This window comes from Netta rufina (assembly GCF_964035555.1).
Source record: "Netta rufina genome assembly, chromosome: 5".
Taxonomy (NCBI): domain Eukaryota; kingdom Metazoa; phylum Chordata; class Aves; order Anseriformes; family Anatidae; genus Netta; species Netta rufina.
The window spans coordinates 18,407,639-18,426,733 of record NC_140128.1 but is presented as its reverse complement, the minus strand read 5'-3'; the positions used below and the strand labels follow the sequence as shown (position 1 = coordinate 18,426,733).

Sequence of the window (19,095 nt, the reverse complement as noted above, 5' to 3'; positions counted from 1 at the left end):
TCGTGGGAAGGTCTAGATGACACCGGGCCTGCAGGCACCAGATAAGATACACCCCTCTCAGAGGGGGAAAAGGATTTTTGCTCAGGAGTTAGCAGGGCTGATAGATAGGGCTTTAAACTAGAGTCAAAGGGGAAAAGGGATAAAACCAGGCACGCCAGCGATAAGCTAAGGAGTCTATTGCAGACCACCTGGCCAGGATGACTCCAGAGGGTCTTGTGGGGAACGTGGTCATTGGCGGCCATCTTGGTCATAGTGACCATGAAGCGATTGAGTTTAAAATTTTTGGCGACAGAAGGAAAACTGCCACCAAAACTTCAGCCCTGGGTATGGGGAGAGGAGACTTTAGGCTGCTCAAGGAGCTAGTTAGCAAGGTCCCCTGAGAAACTGCTTTTGAAGGTGCTGACATCCATCAGTGCTGGCCAGTCTTTAAGTCAGTGCCTCCTAAAAACACAGGATCATCAGTTCACAGATTTGTGTTAATTACATGAGCTAAGCAACTTTATTTTCCATGCTATAAACAGGGCACATGTGACTGGAGAGCCCTCTGCAGGATGTTGAAGAGAACACTTTCCCTACAACCACCCTATCTACTCCCCCAGTAACCACTGTTGACACACTGAACAATTCTTAAAAGGTGTTTTTTTGTTTGTTTGTTTTTCAATTATACTACAAAACCCTGTTTTTTGTTGTTGTTTGCTTGTTTTTTAAATAGGCATTCATAAGTGAAAGCTTCATCCACTCTTGGTGGGGTGGGGACTGTCTCACATTGAGTTTCCAAACCAGTGTGGCATACGTAGTCACCAAGTACATGAAGAGTGCCACAACTATTTTTTTCCTTTCATTATTGTCTGAATTTCCACACATATACAGCAAGGAGATAGACTGGCCTGGTAGCAGGATTTGGTCATAAAAAGAGGATTAGATTTCAGATCAGCAAAGCACCCCAGAGAACTCAGATTTATCTGTTTTACCTTCCATGCCCATTTGGTGAGAGTAAGCACACACAGGACTGAACTTAGCTATGTCAGTTAGCTCGAAGTGTGGTCTGTGTTTCTCAAAACATAGATACTTGCCTACTGAGACCTCAAATACGCAGCTGTTAGCACACATGAAAACATTCCTATTATTTACCCTCTCCTTCTTTTTCAGTTTGCTACACAAAAAATTCCAGTCCCAAAGGAATTAGTTTTGGTGGCCTCACTCAAGCGAAAAAGAAAGAATGTAAAAGAGTAGTGGATGCAACAGACAGTCTGCTGTTGATATCAGCAGATAATAGTTGTCAAGTAAAACAAAAACATCACAGATTGCTAATAAACTTGGGCATTTGCTTAATATTCTCCACCTTGCAGAAAAAGCTTGCAAGTTTGTATCTTAAGAAATTCTTAGAATAGCCTAAAAAAACCTTACTGATAAAATTAGATTTATGTTTACTTTAGAGCAAATAAAGACAAAAACTTCTGTGCAAGGAACATTATTGCTTCTTAAACTACTATTTAGCACAGTTTAGACTGAATTTTGAAAGACTCAGCAAACTGTCCCATTAAGACTGAGATACCTTATGGATCACAGAGTTGTAAAGGTCAGAATGTTCTGACTTAGGCCAGTTTCCTAGTGGTGTTTTGAACATTTTGACATTATTTGTATTATGGCAAAGGAGATGTTACTCACTTTGAGACAATTAAAAAGTACCTCTCACTCAAAGGCAGCCATTTCTGAAGAAATAGCAAGTTTTCTTAGAATACAGTGTTGTCAATTTTGTTACTGTATGTTTCCAAGATACAATAAAATACTCGTATTGCTTCACATTTTTTGTTTACTTCAGTTTGCTTGTGCTTTATGCCCCAAGATGTCAGATCAATGCATTTCACTGAGATTAATTAAGCCCTTCATTTCATAACTGCAAGAGTTCTGTCTTGTTACTTTACGTTGTCAGTTCCAGACAGTATTTAAGTTTCATTTTCTGATCTTGATCTGTTCCTCTGCTAGTTTTCATTTTAACTGTTTTGACCTCTATTCCAACGCACTGCCCAGCCTGCAACTCTGGACTGGCCTTTGCATCCTGGGCACATGACTGCACGATAAGCATAGATTTATGTATGCGGTTGAGAATAGCTCCCTGTTGTATACACTGGTATTTTCAATCATCTACTTATTCATTTTCATAAACTAGCAAGGCATATATACATGCAAAACTCAAGGCAAACAGGCTTTTTCTTATAGCTTTGTGCTTACCTGTTCTTAAACTCTACTGGTCACACATCCCTTGAATCTATTTTAGTTGTAAAATATACTCAAAAGCATAGTGGTGTTTTTTTGTTTTTTTTTAAACACGTAAACCCACTGAATACAGAGTTCTAATATGTTTGATTTTTTTTGTTCCTTTTTTTTTTTTTTTTTTTTTATCAACATAAGATAACCAATAAAACTACAGGGTGAGTGTTACATTGAATTTTTAAACATGAACTCTCACCTTAGTTTTCAAATGTAATTTTTGTTTATTACCTGCAAAAGAACACAAAGTGTATCAACATGGTTTTGAAGTTTTGCCATAAAAACTTTACTTTAAAAATATATTTAGTGTCATCACATGAAATTTCAAACAGTTTAAGCTCATACTAAATGTGGGAACACAGTGATTGTTCCATATTCAAACCTGCTGCAGCCTACGCAAAATAGGTTTAATATTGAAAACAACAGAAACAAAAACAAGCAGCTTTCAGAACAACGTGTAAAAATTAGAAAATACCCAGTTTTATTTATTGTTCAGTTCAGCGGTTTTAAAGATCGAGCAAAACTTCATACAGAATGAACATTTTTCTCCTTTACCAGATGAAAAAGTTTGTACTGCTTGGTCCAGTCAACTATGTTGGGTTTGAACATACCAAAGCACGTACACTGAAAGAAGTCTGCAAGATTCTGAAAGCATCCGAGACTGAAAATGAGAGAAACATCCATTAATAAACCTAACAAAAGATGACAGTGGACATCAAATTTATGCATTCACCATTAAGCAGTACTCTTAAGGTATAAAGCTATCAACAAGTACAGCTCTAGGCAAAGAAACATAAGAGTTCTCTGTTCAGCATTATTCCCCTGTTGAACTTTTTCAACATGTATTACATATAAGTTCAACTCAAATACTTAAAATCAGTAAGATCTTATCTGCTAACACACAAGGGATTACAAAGTTCTGATATAACAGTGAAATCTTGGCACTAATTTCTTTATTGAGCCAAATATTGCATGACAAGTCAGAAAGGCGACAGTACCTTAATACTCTCTCTGGATCTTCAGAACAGACATCAAGAGTGGTATCTTGAACAAATTCAAGAACAATTTGCTCTCCACCCCCAAGTAGTTTCTGGTAGTTAGAGCTGATTTTGGCACAACCTCTGTAACTCCTAACAGGCACGACTACCATGCCCATAGACTAGTTTTTTTGTTTGTTTGTTTTTTACATACTAGTGAAACAAATCAGTGCTATATAGATACATGCCTAAAACACCCTATTCATTAATACTCACTTGTATGAAGTTCTCCTGAGTGAAACAGGATGCTTAGAAGATTTGCTCTGCATCAGTAGGTTCATTCTCTCGTGTGAGGTCAGTCCCAAGAAGGCAATCTTACAGAAAGGAAAAAAAGAAGTGGACATCATAAATTCAAATTCTGGTCTTACAAAAAAATACTATTGAAAGTGGAGGGAAGAGAAGAAGTTGGCCATATCTAACAAATATCTACTGCCATAGTAAAGGACTTTGGATAAAACAGAATCCAGAAAGCTGTAATATCAATACTTCCACTGAGAAATCAAGCTTAAATGGGATGACCATAATGATTACACTTTTATACAAATGTCTGTAGAAGTTTAAGATCTATAGCAGTTAAGCACGTACATCTCCTCAGGTTTTGTCTATATTCTACCACAGAAATTGTTAGGAAAAGATCCTCCAAAAAAGACAAAGATAAAATAGTCAGAAGTCAATGATAACTTACTCATTTTCTTGATTCCATGTCTTGTTTCAATGAATTTCACAAATCTCTTTTTTTTTTTTTCCCCGCATTTTTCCTTACCAATTCCCTTCTCCATTTATTTTTTTTTTCTGACGACATAATCTTATAAGACCCTTATAAATGGCAACAAAATTGCTTTGCTGCATGACATACTAAGCATCATAAAGAACAACTTACAAATAACTGTGTACAAAACACAATACATCATTGTAAATATCCTACCTAGATTTTTTTCCCCCCCCACAAGAAAAAAAATGTTATTTTTCCCCTCAGTTCCTTGGACATTATAGCAATCAAGCAGCACACGTTTACAATTGTGTATTTTTTCTTGTACACTGCTGAGCTCTGTCATATAGTTTTCAACTGTGAGATTGAGTTTTCATGCTGTTGTGAGGCAGTAACTCCAGTTCTGTTAGTTAATGAAGTTTCTTGCCTTTAAACATGCCTTTTTGTAGGTTTGAAATTTTTGATGAGAAGTGAAACCAAAATTCAGTTATAGGAATGATTTTCAGACTGTGATCCTACTTTTAACAGGGGAACGATAAGTATACAAGTATCCATGAAACTTAATGGACTGTTCTGGGATTTAAGATAAGCACCTAGATGTGGCATAAATTAGAGAAGTAAAGCAGGTACAAAGCTTTTATGGGAGCGGGACACCTAGAAGTTTTCATTTGGTAACTTGTTAAGAAAGGAACATAAAATAAAGCAAAATAATACCTGGTAAAGTTGAATAGTTAGCCACAATGAAGTCCATGCAATATGGAAACAGGCTAGCATGAAGATGTAGGACACCCAAGGAGAGCAATATGTTATCTGTGTCACGTATGTCCATGCTCCATCTTGATGGTAACTTGTTGAGCAATGGTTTGACCAATCTGACAAGACACATTATCAGTTAATTACCTTTTTAACATAAGCCACTTAAAAACAGAACAAAAATATATTTGCACAGAATATTATATAACCACATGCTCTAGAAATACCATTTCCTCACTTAAAAAACACCCACAGTGTTATGTGACTGCTTGCTAGTCTTGCTGCGTAATCTTTCTATTATACGTCCATAATACAAGGAAGGAACACTCAAGGCATTAGCTAGATTTTTGTTTTGTTCTTATTTTGAAGTAAACTAGTAATACTGAAGTAAGTTATTACCTCTTATTATCAAGCCTTCTGAAATTTTACTGCATGATTGTTTGTAATTTTAGGACAAGAATTTATCATTTACCTTAAACACCATCATCAACAAAAGAAGACATGATTGTGAAAATGACAAGAAAGAAGTTTTTGCTATGTGAACTTATCCTCAGGAATTACATTATAAGGGCTCTCCACATCTCCAGAATTCTTTTTTTTTTTTTTCCCCCAATTTCTCAGGGATACACTTTGGATTATTAATGAGATATGTAATTCTCTTTTCAAAATTATCACAACACTAAAAACAAAATGAAGCTTTAGCAAATGTTCAACATAGCTATTTCCAAACAACAACAACAAAGCCTTTGTAATAATATATTTACAAACTTATTTTCAATTGCAGGAAGGGGTATACAGACTAGAATCTGTATCCTGACCCTCTTCAGCACAGCTTGCCTATGTTATCTCTAACAAAAATGGTCTCTGATATTGTATCTTCGAAAAATGGACAATCCCACTAGGGCTATATCTTAACACAACACAAACGTAACAGACATTTGATCAAAGATTCCAATGTCCTGACTTATTTTCATTTAGAAAGAGAAAATGATCACTGATGAAATTTAGTATCATCTTATGTTATTTCTGCAGGTATAATTACACTAGATAGAAATAAAGTGTTGAAAAATAATGACTATATGCACAGGTCCCTGAAAGCTAAATCAAAATAAACTCATTGATACATACACAGAAGACTTCCATAGAGCAGCCAGACACTGGTCATAGCTAGGAACAACAGGAACAATAGGTAATAACGATGGTTCCCCATGCCTGTATTTGAGGCAAGGAAAAAAAAAAAAAGCATGACATTTTAAAATTTTGCATTACTTGTAATTTCTCCTTAACTTAATGGGAATAAGAAGAATCTACACCATTTCCTATTATTACCTTATTTCCTATACTCAAGAGAGTTTGACAAGGTTGACCTCTTTCTCAACTTTCTCTTGTAAGCCATCCCAATTTATATAACAAAATTAGCTCTGATAAAGTCAACCAGTCTCTACCCCGCTCCTTTAATCATTTTACTTGTCTTTCTCTCTGTCATTTAATTAATTTTTCCCTGGCACTTATTAGTAACCCCTTCACATTAGTAACCCCTTCAATATCAACTGTGTACTCTCTTATCTGTTCGCTTTCTAAGGAGATAAACATTTTAAAATGTTGCAGAGATAACACATGGAATTTTCAGATTTGATAAAACAAATACTCTCACCTATGCACTGCCCAATGCACAGAGAATGCTGATCATATCTGGCTACACAGGAATCACAAGCAAGACAATGCACAGATCTCAAAGGCTTCCTTACCTAGTTGAACACGAAAGAAAGGAATACAGTCATTACAAATGCATCTATTTTACTCAAGGTTTGCAGCTTCATCCGAAGAGCACTGTCATATACGGTAACTATTACTACGTAACAGGCTTCACAACACAGATAAGAATTATGCATCTTAATTTTACCAAAAAGAAAAAAACAGCAGAAATAAAACTATTTTATCAAGAATACAGTCCAAGGATCTCAAAACTTAGTGACCATAAGAGGAGAAAAGGAATCTAAGTAACACAGACAAGACAAAGCATATCATACTTGCATTACAAGAAGTGAGGGAAAAAACAATATTGTAGTGTTGAGTAAAAAACAGGCTAGAAAAAGAAAAGAAATATCAAGGCTTCACTTACAAGACAAGATGTGCAAAATGTTCTGAAGTCCAAGCATCCTGCTTCCGCAAGAGCTACAATGTTCTGAAAGACAAAGTTTGTGCTTGTATTTGGATTGCATTTTATGGAGGATCTATGAAGATTTTTTACTTTAGGCCTTTTGCAGTTATTCAGTATTTTGAGAACCAAGCACTTGCTACTCAGGGACAAGATAAGTTCCGTGACAAACAGAGCAGCAAAGACTAATGCAACTTTATTCCTGTAGCTCTATGTTGCCAAAATTAATAAATAAACTGGATGAAATACTCTTATGAAATTAGATGGTATTAAGGCACAAGGTACGTCTCATCGTCAGCTAGACGTTAAAGAGAGGAGGAGAGCTGCTATGTTTAGTCTTCCTTTATCAGTACTAGATAGCTAGTACTGCTAGCCCTGTGGCAACAATATTGACAAAGTTAAAATTGCCGTTTATTCTCCCTGTCAGTGTGAAGAAATGCAATCACATGGAGAACAAAGAGAGATCACAAACAAAATGTTGTTCATAATCAATAGGCTAAGGGACCAAACAATCAATGTTCTATGGACTGGTTGGCCATCTCTTTTTGCCCTTCTAAAATACAACTAGAAAATAGCACATAGTTCACATGAAACTTAAAGATTTAATCATTATACACATCTTGAGAGCATGTGACAATTTAAACCATTTCTAGCCTTTAGTATGTTTTATGAGCATAGACAATTGTAGAAAAGCACTGTGAGTACCTCTTGCTAACAGCAGACAACTGGAATGGAAACCTTACAGAAGTTTTATTTATTAAGTGAAGTTCTATATGAGTTTATATCATTGGTAACATCAGTGATATGAATCTGTGTGCTTGGCTGAAGCTCACAATTCAACGAGAAGATGGAGGCAAGGAAATCATGGCAGAACGATCAAGATATGGAAATAATCAGTAGTAAGAGGAATTATCTACAACCTACACTGTTTGATGATGGATCTAAAAATTCTTAAAGAGTATCTTACTGCTTTCAAATTTAAAAAAGATACAGTTGATGACAGAAAATCAACCAGAAGGGAACGCACAGTGTAGCATGCTAGTCCTTCCACTTATTTTACGGTCACCTACCTCTTTTTTCTCTTTTTCTGAAGACTTAATATAGCCAGGATCAGTTCTCCAAGTTTTATAGAAATAATAAAGAAAACCCACCAAGCTGACCATGACAGTGATTTCAGAAATGGTATTGGTTGTATGTATTATTCAGGTTAAGGAATATATTCTTACACACTACAATATCCCCTGTCATCCTCTCTAGCAGAGTACAGACTTTTGCCTTTGAATATATAACAGATATAAAATGAATTCAGTTTATTTTTTCCACTCTGAATACTTTTTCTTTTTTTTTTTGCATACCTGATTAGTATTAAGATTCCAGCAGCTGTGAGAACTGACTGCTGCACAACCCCCTAAGTTGTCAAACATGCTCTTATTCAGAGAGCTTTGAGTCTTGCCCTCTATTTTTTTCCTCCGCAGTTAAAACAATTGAATAAATTCAGATAGACAAATGCAACTTCCGTCATCCTAGAACTATCTTTGTCACTCCAAAGACACACACTGAAAAACAACTTCTGGAGTAATTGAACATCTACTGGGAAACCTTTCTTCATAAGTATACCAGAAAATCCCAAATCCAAACCAGCTTTTCTAGTCTAATTGGACATTTTTCATCCTGATTTTCCCCTTTACTAAATATCTGCTAGAAATAAAAGAAGATACATACTTTTAGTCCATATACAACTTTCATTTAAGCTTGAAGTTATTTAACCCCAGCCCAATGTAAGAAAACCAATCTTACCAGACATTAACAGTCATGTGGAATTATCTGGGACTGCTCGTTACTATTTGCATGACTAGATTTAGATTTACTAGGAAGTGTAAGGAAAGTTCTATTGAATTTCTCCAGCAAAAAGGATATCAGGCAGAAACAAGAAAAACCAGGTCACAGACATCCAGAAGACTGAACTTAGCAACAGTGCTGTGGGAAGATACCTTAGATTCTTGAGGCCCACAAACTGCCTGAAAGAATATGAAAAGAAAGCAGTGTTCGTCTTTAATTTGTTTAAAAACTTAACTTATTGGAGTATACGTTTATCATCAGTTTTGTTATTTTTAAAAAATTTCACTCAGCATACTTTAAGCCCCTCTTAAAGCAATCAAAAATTGCCACTCAAAGGCATTCTTTAGCCAGATACATAACAGGGTTAAAAATGCAAAAATAAACTGAAGAGTGCTCTGTTCCAGCCTAATATTATATATCTGAACTGCTGATGCACTGGGTGAAAAGAACTTTCTCTATTTACAGACTAATAATATTGCCATTTCAATGAATACTGACTGTTGTGGTGTGATGACCACTGCAGGAAACAGGAAGCCTGTGCGACAACTTAGGATATCACTGTGAGGTGTGGAGAGCAGGGAGGGAAGGAATGGCTCATTAAAACTCATGCTGGATCACAAATACAGAGGGAAAAGTTGAAATAAAGCACATTTCTAAGTGCCATGAATGGTTATCCTAGCATCTACCAGGCGTAGAACTTCAGTAACACTCTATCATTTAAAACAGCTAACAGACTGCACCTTTGTTTTTCCTCACATCTCTCAGTAATGAGAAACTATGACTTTGCACACCAGACATTCCGTTTCAAGATCATTCTGAAAAGTACATATAAATATATATGGTATCTAGAAAAAGTAAATACAGAGAGATAAATGCACAAACCTCACAAACAGAGCCGTCCCGAGCAGCAGGAAGAGAAGCAGACATCCTTTCAAAAGCCAAGAATCAGAACTTAGGTTCATTACGTATCCTATGGCCCACACCAATGTCAAGGAAGATGCCACCAGCAGGAACAGCTATTAAGATGACTATTGTTAAAATATGACAAAGTATTCAAGCAGGATTTACTTCAGGAGCATATAATAACAAGTGCTGAGACTCAAGGTAGGTAAGACAAAGCGACAAACCAATACACTGGGGGAAGACAGGAGGGGGGGGAACAACAGGGGAAAGAGAAGATCCACACCTATACCACAACTAAGTACTTCTTTAGAATTTTGTTTTTGTGTGTCTTATTTTGGAAGCTTTCAAAGATCCACAAGAGCTCTCAGAAAATAATTTCTATGTATCCTGAGCACAGAATACTGTAGCTTTATTTCCATCAATTATAACTCACGAAATTACCTCATATTTCTCCATTATTCTCAGTAACCTGCTATTTCTTCTGCTTCTCATTCTTTCTTCTTCTGTTAACATATAGACTATGAAGCGATTCTGAGTCTGAATTGCAAGGTCAAGCGGTGTCTCTCCCTTGAACAATAAAGTTTATTTGGTTACATACTTCACAGGTAAATGCTTTCCTTTGTAACAAATAATAAATAAATTTAGCAAAAAACAAGAACAACTCAGTAGTTGCTTCCTCCAAACCCCTTTTTTCTTTAAGGCAAGGGTAGGGTAAATTCAGAGTTTGGTAGCTATAAAGACTGATACTTTCAACCAGACTGCATCCATTTGAATTACCTTTGCACTCTCTCTGCTAACCTGAAATGCTAAACTGTCAGCTAAAGTATGACATGCTTTCTGAAAGGGAAAGTTTGTTGTTTAGGTTAACTTCTTAAAAATCAAACAGCAACATTCTAAGAGTCACACGCAAAAAAGTAGCAGATGGAAAAGCTGCATAGCTTAATACACCAACCCTGAGTAACTACACTATACAAATATCCATACAGGAGATATATATATATATCTACACACGTATAATTTCAACATTTATACTTCTTGGTATCAGTTTTTACAAATATTAGGACTAAGATTTTTACATGACTAGCAATTTTGACTTGCACCTACAAACAGGGATGGACAAACTTCAATATTTTCAGGATGACATATTCATCCTTTTAAAGTCTTTACAAGTCTCAGTGAATACAAAGACACTTATTTTTGAAAAAACTGACAAAAAGCATTACTCATAACAATGTTTTAAAACAGAGAACAGCTGAATAAAATAAAATAAAAAAATAAAAAAATCTGCAAATGACGCAATTATTATGCTCAGAGTGATCAAAAGAATTAGCTGTTCATTAAATGAATATCGCAAAGAATCTCAGCATTCACACTTTGTGCCACACCACAGAAGTGCTCATTCCTCTTGGCTTCCCAAGTAAGAATGCTTTTGTTATTCACCTCCACGTTCAAGAGAATATCCAAAAGGGACAGGGCTCACGTATTTCTTCATGTTCCTTTTATGCATTCATGCCACATGGGCAAAAGAAACTAAAATAATGCAAGAAATTGTACCTTGACATTTTTTATGTCCATGCTAGCACCAGCTTCCAGCAATAGATCCACTGCACTAATATTTCCTGATGTTATTGCCCAATGCAGAGCAGTGTTCTTCTGAACATTGTCAACAGCGTTGAGAGAAGGGTTAAACTTCAGTAGAAACTTTGTGGGTTCTTGTCTAGGTGGAATAAAGTTAAACAGAAAATGATCTGTACTGGAGAGAAAACTCTTGAACACCTTGTAAAAAATAAATCACAGCTCAGATCTGTGAAGTAACAGCAGATACTCTGTCTCTCAACAAGCTCATCAATAATAGATCCAAGTTTAGAACTGGGGACTCGGACTCAAGATTTTTCTCTGTACTTTTAACAGACACGAGCTATACACACAGATTTTATCTTTCTACATTTTGTATAAGCTTGCATCACAGAAAGTCACAGATACTAAGTGCACTTACTGTGAACACTTTCATTTACTTTCATTTCTAGGAAAGCACAATGATGTATGTTGCAGCTGAACCAACCACAAACCTAAACTTCTTCAAGGTTGTTTTTTGTCCTTCTTTGCTATACCTAGTTAGCAACTTCATAATTTCTCATCTCTTAAATACTGCTTATTTTGTACAAGCAAAAGAGAAAGGAATGTCACTAAACATTTTCAGAAGACTCAGGATAGTGCCCAGAAAGAGGTGAGCGACAGGTTCTTTTTAAATTGTTCACTACTTACCCCATCACTTTTTGTGCTGATAACATCAAAGGTGTTTGTCCATTGAAGTCTGTTGTATCTATGTTCTAAGTGTAAGAAGAAGATAACAAGAGAGTATCACTGATCTCAGTAAACACTTAGATTGTCAGATTCTGAGCTACACAGCTGACTTAGCTACACTGCAGAAGCGGAAAGAAACCAAAATATACCAGCCAAGAAGCCAACGCTCATTTAAATAAATTTTCTTCCTTCCATGGGTCTTGCATGTCATTCATTTCAGGATATGCTGAGTGTCCACTAAAGATACTTTAAAAGGAATCATGTGGATATCATTCCTTTAATTAACTGTATTTCTTGTCCTCTCTTCAGCAAAAATACCATAAATAGAGTTTACTTTGGGAAGCAACATTAACTATCTTCCTTGTGTAAACAGAGGTGCATAACAGAATGTCCAAGTACATAAAACTGGTTTATTAATAGAACATAAAATGATTACACATTACACATAATTAGAGATCTACCTCGTATTAGCGAATCTTTTCCCTTCTCTTTCACAACGAAAGTTTCCTTCTCTCCTGCATCCACCCATCATCGCATTTGAGTAGATTTAGTTATGTTTTGTAAGCACTTGGATTTTTTAATAGAACATAAACTTTCATAAATTTGTGATGTATACCATCTATATCTACATTCCAGAAGTTGGTTTGCTATTTAAGAGAGCTCTACGAGAAAGAAAATAAACTTACCAAATGTTTAAATCTTATCAGATGGTGTTTTGAAACAAACACTCTTGATCATAAAAGCACTCTCCTGTCAATTTTATTAGCAAATTGTTACAGCAGTCATCAATTCTGCCTACTTCAGGTATAAGCTAAGCAGATGTGAAGTGGGTATGACACAAAATGTATTAATCAGACTATGTGTGACTTTTTTTAATGGAAATTTCTGTATTCTGTATATTATGCATGCTTCAACTGATGGCCAATTGCAGATGTTACTAGGTACAAGTCCGTAATCAAAGAGTAGATGCTTCATGATGTACTTCATAAAATATTTTTTTTATCGGTTTTAAAAGCCAGTTGTTATTTACACAGCATCACACATGTTGCTGAGCTTTAACAACTCTGAATTGTACAAGGATGACAAGACGACTAGAAGGCATTATTATTTTTTTTTTTTTAAATAAGTTTCTCTGAACATATGGCCCAGGGAAATACTTGCCAAATATCTGCTTGTCATATAGGAAACAGAACAGTAAATTCTGCAATATATCTATAAAGCACAAGCAGTTACTCCTAACTAGAAAACAATTCTTGGGACATCAACAATCGTTGGGACATCAACAACATACCTGGCCCTTTGCTATGAGGTAAGCTATAATGGGCATGTGTTGGAACAGCACTGCTAAATGAATGCTAGTGAATCCTTCCCCATCAATAAGACTGGGATCTGCTCCACATTTCAACAATAATATGACCATGGGCAGGTGTCCTTGTCTGTAACGATAGATGAAATGAAACTATAGTAATGACAAAAAAAAAAAAAAAGTAAATCTTAATGAAAGCCTTGCCTAGATACCCTGAAAAAAATAATTTCAGAATCTTGTATTTTTATTCATGAGACATTTTTTAAAAACTAAGGTTTATATCAGAAGATTAAATGTTTATCTCCATAAGTTAATTTATGGCAAACTGGTAATTTATCATACAGTGTTTATTCTGCAGTAGTTTCTCCCATTAGCAGTCAATTTCATAAAAAGCATCTTTGTTCAGGAGAAGATGAAACCCAGAGAAAAGCAATATTCTTCCAGTATGAGCATTTGCATTTAGTTATTCTAGAGGCAGTACTTAAGGTGAACTGTTTCCCAAAACAGAAGTGCATTGTTCTTTTGATCATTTTATTCAAGTCCTGTCCTAGAAGCCAGTATGCTTTTACTCCACACAAGTGCTAACAGTTATTGTTGCTCAGAAAGAGGTACTTCATGTTTGCAGTGGCAGCTATAAGAAGCCCAAGAAGAAATCTTGGCACTGCTGGGGGAAAAGGCCAAAGGAATCTATGTGCTGCTGAGCAATGTGGCATCATACTTTGGCTCTGCTGCTGCATGCTACTACTTTAAGTCCAGGACTGGAAGCATGGAGTCTTACAGGTGCACACCAAGTTAATTTAGGGCAGAAGCTAAAACAACTGAAAGCAAATTAACTAGACATGACAAAGTCTGTCAAAGACCATGTTTCCAGACTTAAACTATGCCCTAATAGGCATCAAAAGCTAACTTCCATGAAGGAACAATATTAAGTCTTCTTTGCCTAGTAAGGCAGCACCTAAGAGGCCAAGGCTAAAAAGCATTGCTCTTGAGAAAATTCAAAATGCAAGTCTGACTGAAATCCATGGATACACACATAACTCAACTTTGTGGCCTGCAAAGTTGCCAAGAATCAGAGAACACATTTCAGCATAGTTATGGACGTGCTATGAAATTCTGTACACATGAATAAAGGAAAAACAGCACAGATTTAGGATGACCACTTCTGTCCTACACAAAACGCTACTCTTAACACTAGCGGATTTACAATGAGGAGTGGCAAGCAGCATACCTAATAGCCCAGTGCAGGGGAGTTGAATTCAGATCTCCACCTAGCTGATCGACTACTGCACCTTTGGAAATATAGTATCTGTATAACAGCAATAAAATAAGATTAAGAAGAGACATAAAGCATTAGAACACTATACTAAGAATAATATAGCTGTAGTAGTAAATAGCTTATAATGAAATTTTCACTAGAAAAGCAAACAAGCAAAAATATTTTGGCAGTGAATGATGCTACTTTGAGAAGTTATTTAAGAAAAAAACTATAGTAATTAGCAAGACACTTACGAAGTCAGCTTTAATCTTTCTTAAACAAAACAAATGCGGGAAAATCTAATGATTTCATGTACTACATAATTTTACGTACAAAAAAACCCACGGTAACTATATTTCAGTGACATTTTCACAAACGTAATTGGGTTAAAATTTGAATTTTATGCTTTTCTACTTAAGCAGCACACTCCCTTTGTTTTCAAGTGCAATAGCAACAAAGCAATCATTACTAACACTAGCATAATACTTGAGTTACTTTCACAGGGTCTCTAGAGCTTACTTAACCAGCTCCTGTCTGTTGTTTATCGCTGCCCAGTGAAGAAGAGTCACATTTTCTTTGTCTGGTTGTCGAACATCGTATCCTGCTTCTACCAGTTCTTTGCATCGCTCCAAAATTCCATACCTTAAAAGAGAAAAACAAGTATTTACTTATTTCTGAAATATCCTCCAAATTAAAGAGTGTCACATGCACAAAAAAGTAAATCACAATAAGCCTCATCCAATGGTTCCTACGTGAACAAATTCCACTTTGTATTCAACGGAAGTCATGCAAAAATAAGTTGGTCTGAGCCTTGATACGTAGAATTTTCTACCAAACAAAACAGACTTGAACGAGATTATCATTGTTTATGATAAAAATATTTATAATAGTATACTTAAATGATTTATCTTCTTTCACTAGAGATAGGTGATGGAACCCTAATATTTATTTTCATTTTTAAAATACCCAGCATAGCTTACATGGGAGGAACACCTGTCTATTTCAGCATCTTGCAGACACAGAAGGTACACTTACTGTGTAGCCTTCACAATATCAAACGAGCTCGGGTCCTCAACAATCGGATGTGATCCTGGTAGCACCGGCAGATCTTTCTCGCTGTGGATGCTATGACAGCTGTGCATATGAGGTCGATGAGGCCCATGGCAATGGTTTTTACACTGTTGGTTAACAAAATATGTATCAATAAGTATTATTTAGAAGGGGGATACCATCCCTCCCTCCTTACAAGTAGAGGCACACATTGGACTTGCGAAGTCACGTTAATGCAAATAAGGAAGTAGATTTAGAGCAACTGAAACATAAAACCACCTGACAAGAGGCTAATCTTTCTTCTCAGCACTGAGATACGGGAGGACAGCGCTAAGTTCTCCGAGACAAAAATTACAAAGGCACTGAAGTCCCTGCAGAACCAGCTCCCCACAGCACACCCTGACCGCAGACAGCTGCTCGCCCACAGCCCAGGCTTTCACACCAGCTGCCACAAGCTCCGTCCTCAAGCCTTGAAACACGAGAAGCGCCCCGGGAGCCCCCCAGACAGAGGCGCACACCCACGAGCCCGTTGCGAGGGACCAGGGAACTCTCCCCCGTGGCGCCCAACGCGGCTCCCCGAGGCCAGCAGCCAGCGGGACGCCCCAGCCCCGGGGCCGTGCCGAGCCGGCTCCGGGGCACCCGCGGCCGGGCCCCGCCGCCCTCCCGTCCCCGCGGCTCCCCTCACCGCCGGGCCAGCCCCGCCGGCCATCCTCCCGGCCCCAGCTCCGCGCCCGCCGCTTCCTGCTTCCTGGTTACCGGCGCCCGGGGCGGGGCTGGGCCGGGCCGCGGCGGTACCGGGGGGACGGCTCCGTTCGGGGCAGTGCCGGGGCCTGCGGAGCCCCGCGGCCGAGCTCGGGCCTCGCCGCTCCGCCCGGTGCCGCCCCGGGTGGCGGCCATGTGGTGGCACCGCTGCTGGGGTCGGGCACGGGGAGGCTTGGGGGCAGTGGGACCGTGTCAGACATGGGTTAGATGATCTTGGAGGTCTTTTCCAACCTAACGATTCTATGGTTTATTTATTGCTATCTCCATCTCTGTGTCCCTAAGCACCATGTTCAACCTTTCCTTAAACACCCCCAGGGGCGGTGACTCCACCACCTCCCTGGGCAACCCGTCCCAGTGCCTGGCTGCTCTTTCTGAGCAGAAACGTCTCCTCATTATCAACCTGAACCTCCCCTGGCACAACTTGGGGCCATTCCCTCTAGTCCTATCACTAGTTATCTGCGAGAAGAGGCCGACCCCCAGCTCCCCACACCTTCCTTTCAGGCAGTTGCAGAGAGCAATGAGGTCTCCCCTGAGCCTCCTCCAGACCAAACACCCCCAGTTCCCTCAGCTGCTCCTCACAGGACTTGTGTCCAGGCCCTGCACCAGCTTCAGAGCCCTAAATAAATAAAACTCTGCCCCGTTTATGACTGTCCATGAACTGGTTAAAGCACTATCTCTGTTCAGGTAGAAAAAGAGGAAGATTAAGCTGTCCTACCACAACCCACTGACAGCAGGGGCAGAGTACGGCTTCAAGCAATCATAAATCCAACCTCTAACCAGCGAGCACCTGCTGTTGCCACAAGGACATTCCTTCCCCAGGTCTGTGTGTGCAGTTTCCCCAACTATTTTTAAGGAAAAAAGTTTCTGTTTTGTACAGTCACAATAAGCCTTTCATTTATTATTAGAACAACATCTAAATATTTCATTTTAAAACCTCAGTACTCAGCAAATGACCAAAAGAATTTATCAGCTATCTTGAGAGAATCCAAAATACTTGTCAGTTAACAGAGCGGAAGATGCCCTAGTTGCTTCCTGCTTCCTCTCCCTTTTTGACCCAAGGAAAATCTCCAGCTCAGTGCAGCATCAGCAGACGGAGACCTAAATAAGTTAGTAGGGGTATGTGCAGGGATTTCTGATCTAAAACGAGAAAGCCTGCTCTGGATTCTCATACCTGCTTTCAGCGTGGTATGGCTGCCCTGGCAGAGGGATGATTCTTCATTAAGTTCTCTAAGACGTTCATGTCCTATTAGTAAATTTGCCAGCTACCAAAATTTCTGAGGCATGCAAGCCCGACTGAGAAAAGGGAAAACTTCAGCAAGAAAACAAACAAACACACAAACACAACTCAAATGCAGGTGTTTTGTTGCTCTTTATTAGAAATAAAAATGAAAAATCTTCACCATCCTGCAGTCTTTAGGCTTCCCAGTTCTCATGCTGGAAACCCTAACAAGGCTTCCCCAAAATCACCATAATACTGTAAAGAGAAAAATGCTGGTAGCTTACAGATAGAGGGGCTATCAAAATGCTATATACCCATGATATTGCCATTTTACTAACAGATGATGGTGCCTTCCACATTATATAAACTTCAGCTGAGATTTTCAAACATTTTAAATACATTACTAAGCTGTTTAATGAGATAGGTAAACATTGCTCAGAGCACTCCTCCTATATACCTTGCTATTATTTGCTTTTCCTGTTCTTTCTACCTTCTGAACTTACTGTCTCTAAGGCTTCTTCCTTCTACCTTCCCCCTTACTTTTTCCTTCTCCAGGTCCAGCCTCCCTCACAGCTTCATGTGCTGTCTTGAAGAAAACAGACAGCTATGTTAGGATTCACATAAACAGAAAAGAAGGATCCGAATACCACATTCAGGAATCGTGATGCTCACAAGCATGGTGTATCAATACAGTAGTAAGCTATTCCCCATCAAGCACTTTTTGCGCCTGTTCTGTGCTTGCTCTTGCGAAAGCTGCCAGTGTAAAGTCATGCACAGACACCTACATTGCCCTGAGAATCAAGTTCCTCAAGCCTGTGAAGGTGCCAGCTGAGTCACACTATTGCAAAATGCATCTCTATTTGTACTCCACATTTAGCACTGGAATATCCTGAATTGCACAGTTTAGGCCTGTAAGTTTACTGAATGGAAGGAATTAAGCGTTCCCCCCTCCACTATCAGAGGTTATTTGCTTAGATGTTTTTTGTGTCTTGATCTCTACATTCCTGTTAATTTTGGGGTGTTAAAATATTTCAAAAATTATCTGCCATGTAACATTCAAATCACCAAAGAAAGAATAACTGATGTTGACTAAATTAGATCAAACTGTAAATGTGCTTGTGAGTTTTTCAGTTAAAGCTAGTACATTTAGGAAGCTGTTGTGAATGCTGTGGGCATCTGCTGTTTTCCATGGTTACCAACATGGGAGTGAAAAACAGAAAGCTAATGCAAACAAGCAGAGAAGACTTCTTCCACCAGAATATGTAGAATGAGTCCACAAAAAAATAATTTCTGAACACAGCTATCAGAGGCTACTCACAGTATACACTACTGCTACTTGCTTTCATAGTGTTATTGTGAAAGGACAAATGTGGTCGATGCTAGCCTACAAGTTAGGCTAGATGCTGCAGAATGAATGTGAAATCAAATTCCAGTTGACATGTTAATATAGATTATTCCTTCCATATGCAAAACTGCCACATAAATAGATACCAAAGTAGCTTTACTTCATCAATACTCAGAGCTTTAAT

The 19,095-nt window shown here is 38.0% G+C and overlaps 1 protein-coding gene across 1 annotated transcript; it reads right to left on the bottom strand.

The window, feature by feature from the left end:
* Positions 1-2,751: 2,751 nt before the first annotated feature.
* Positions 2,752-16,337, bottom strand: ZDHHC13 (zDHHC palmitoyltransferase 13). The gene is made up of 17 exons (XM_084287630.1): positions 16,271-16,337; positions 15,571-15,713; positions 15,055-15,177; positions 14,509-14,586; positions 13,266-13,410; positions 11,936-12,000; positions 11,225-11,387; positions 10,112-10,237; positions 9,650-9,783; positions 8,836-8,946; positions 7,999-8,119; positions 6,893-6,955; positions 6,425-6,518; positions 5,899-5,982; positions 4,732-4,889; positions 3,525-3,622; positions 2,752-2,932 (listed from the first exon to the last, which is right to left on the bottom strand). The coding sequence occupies exons 1-17, from the start codon at positions 16,292-16,294 to the stop codon at positions 2,797-2,799; spliced, it is 1,866 nt and encodes a 621-aa protein (XP_084143756.1). The 5' UTR covers positions 16,295-16,337; the 3' UTR covers positions 2,752-2,796.
* Between the last annotated feature and the right edge of the window lie 2,758 nt (positions 16,338-19,095).

Bases quoted from the DNA above. Each gene is read 5' to 3' on its own strand.
- ZDHHC13 (XM_084287630.1), bottom strand. From the start codon at position 16,294: ATGGCCGGCGGGGCTGGCCCGGCG. The intron at 10,238-11,224 runs GTACAATTTCTT...TTATTGTTCAAG, and splicing joins TGGACATAAAAAATGTCAAG to GGAGAGACACCGCTTGACCT. The intron at 8,947-9,649 runs GTTTGTGCATTT...ATATTCTTTCAG, and splicing joins GGGACGGCTCTGTTTGTGAG to GCAGTTTGTGGGCCTCAAGA.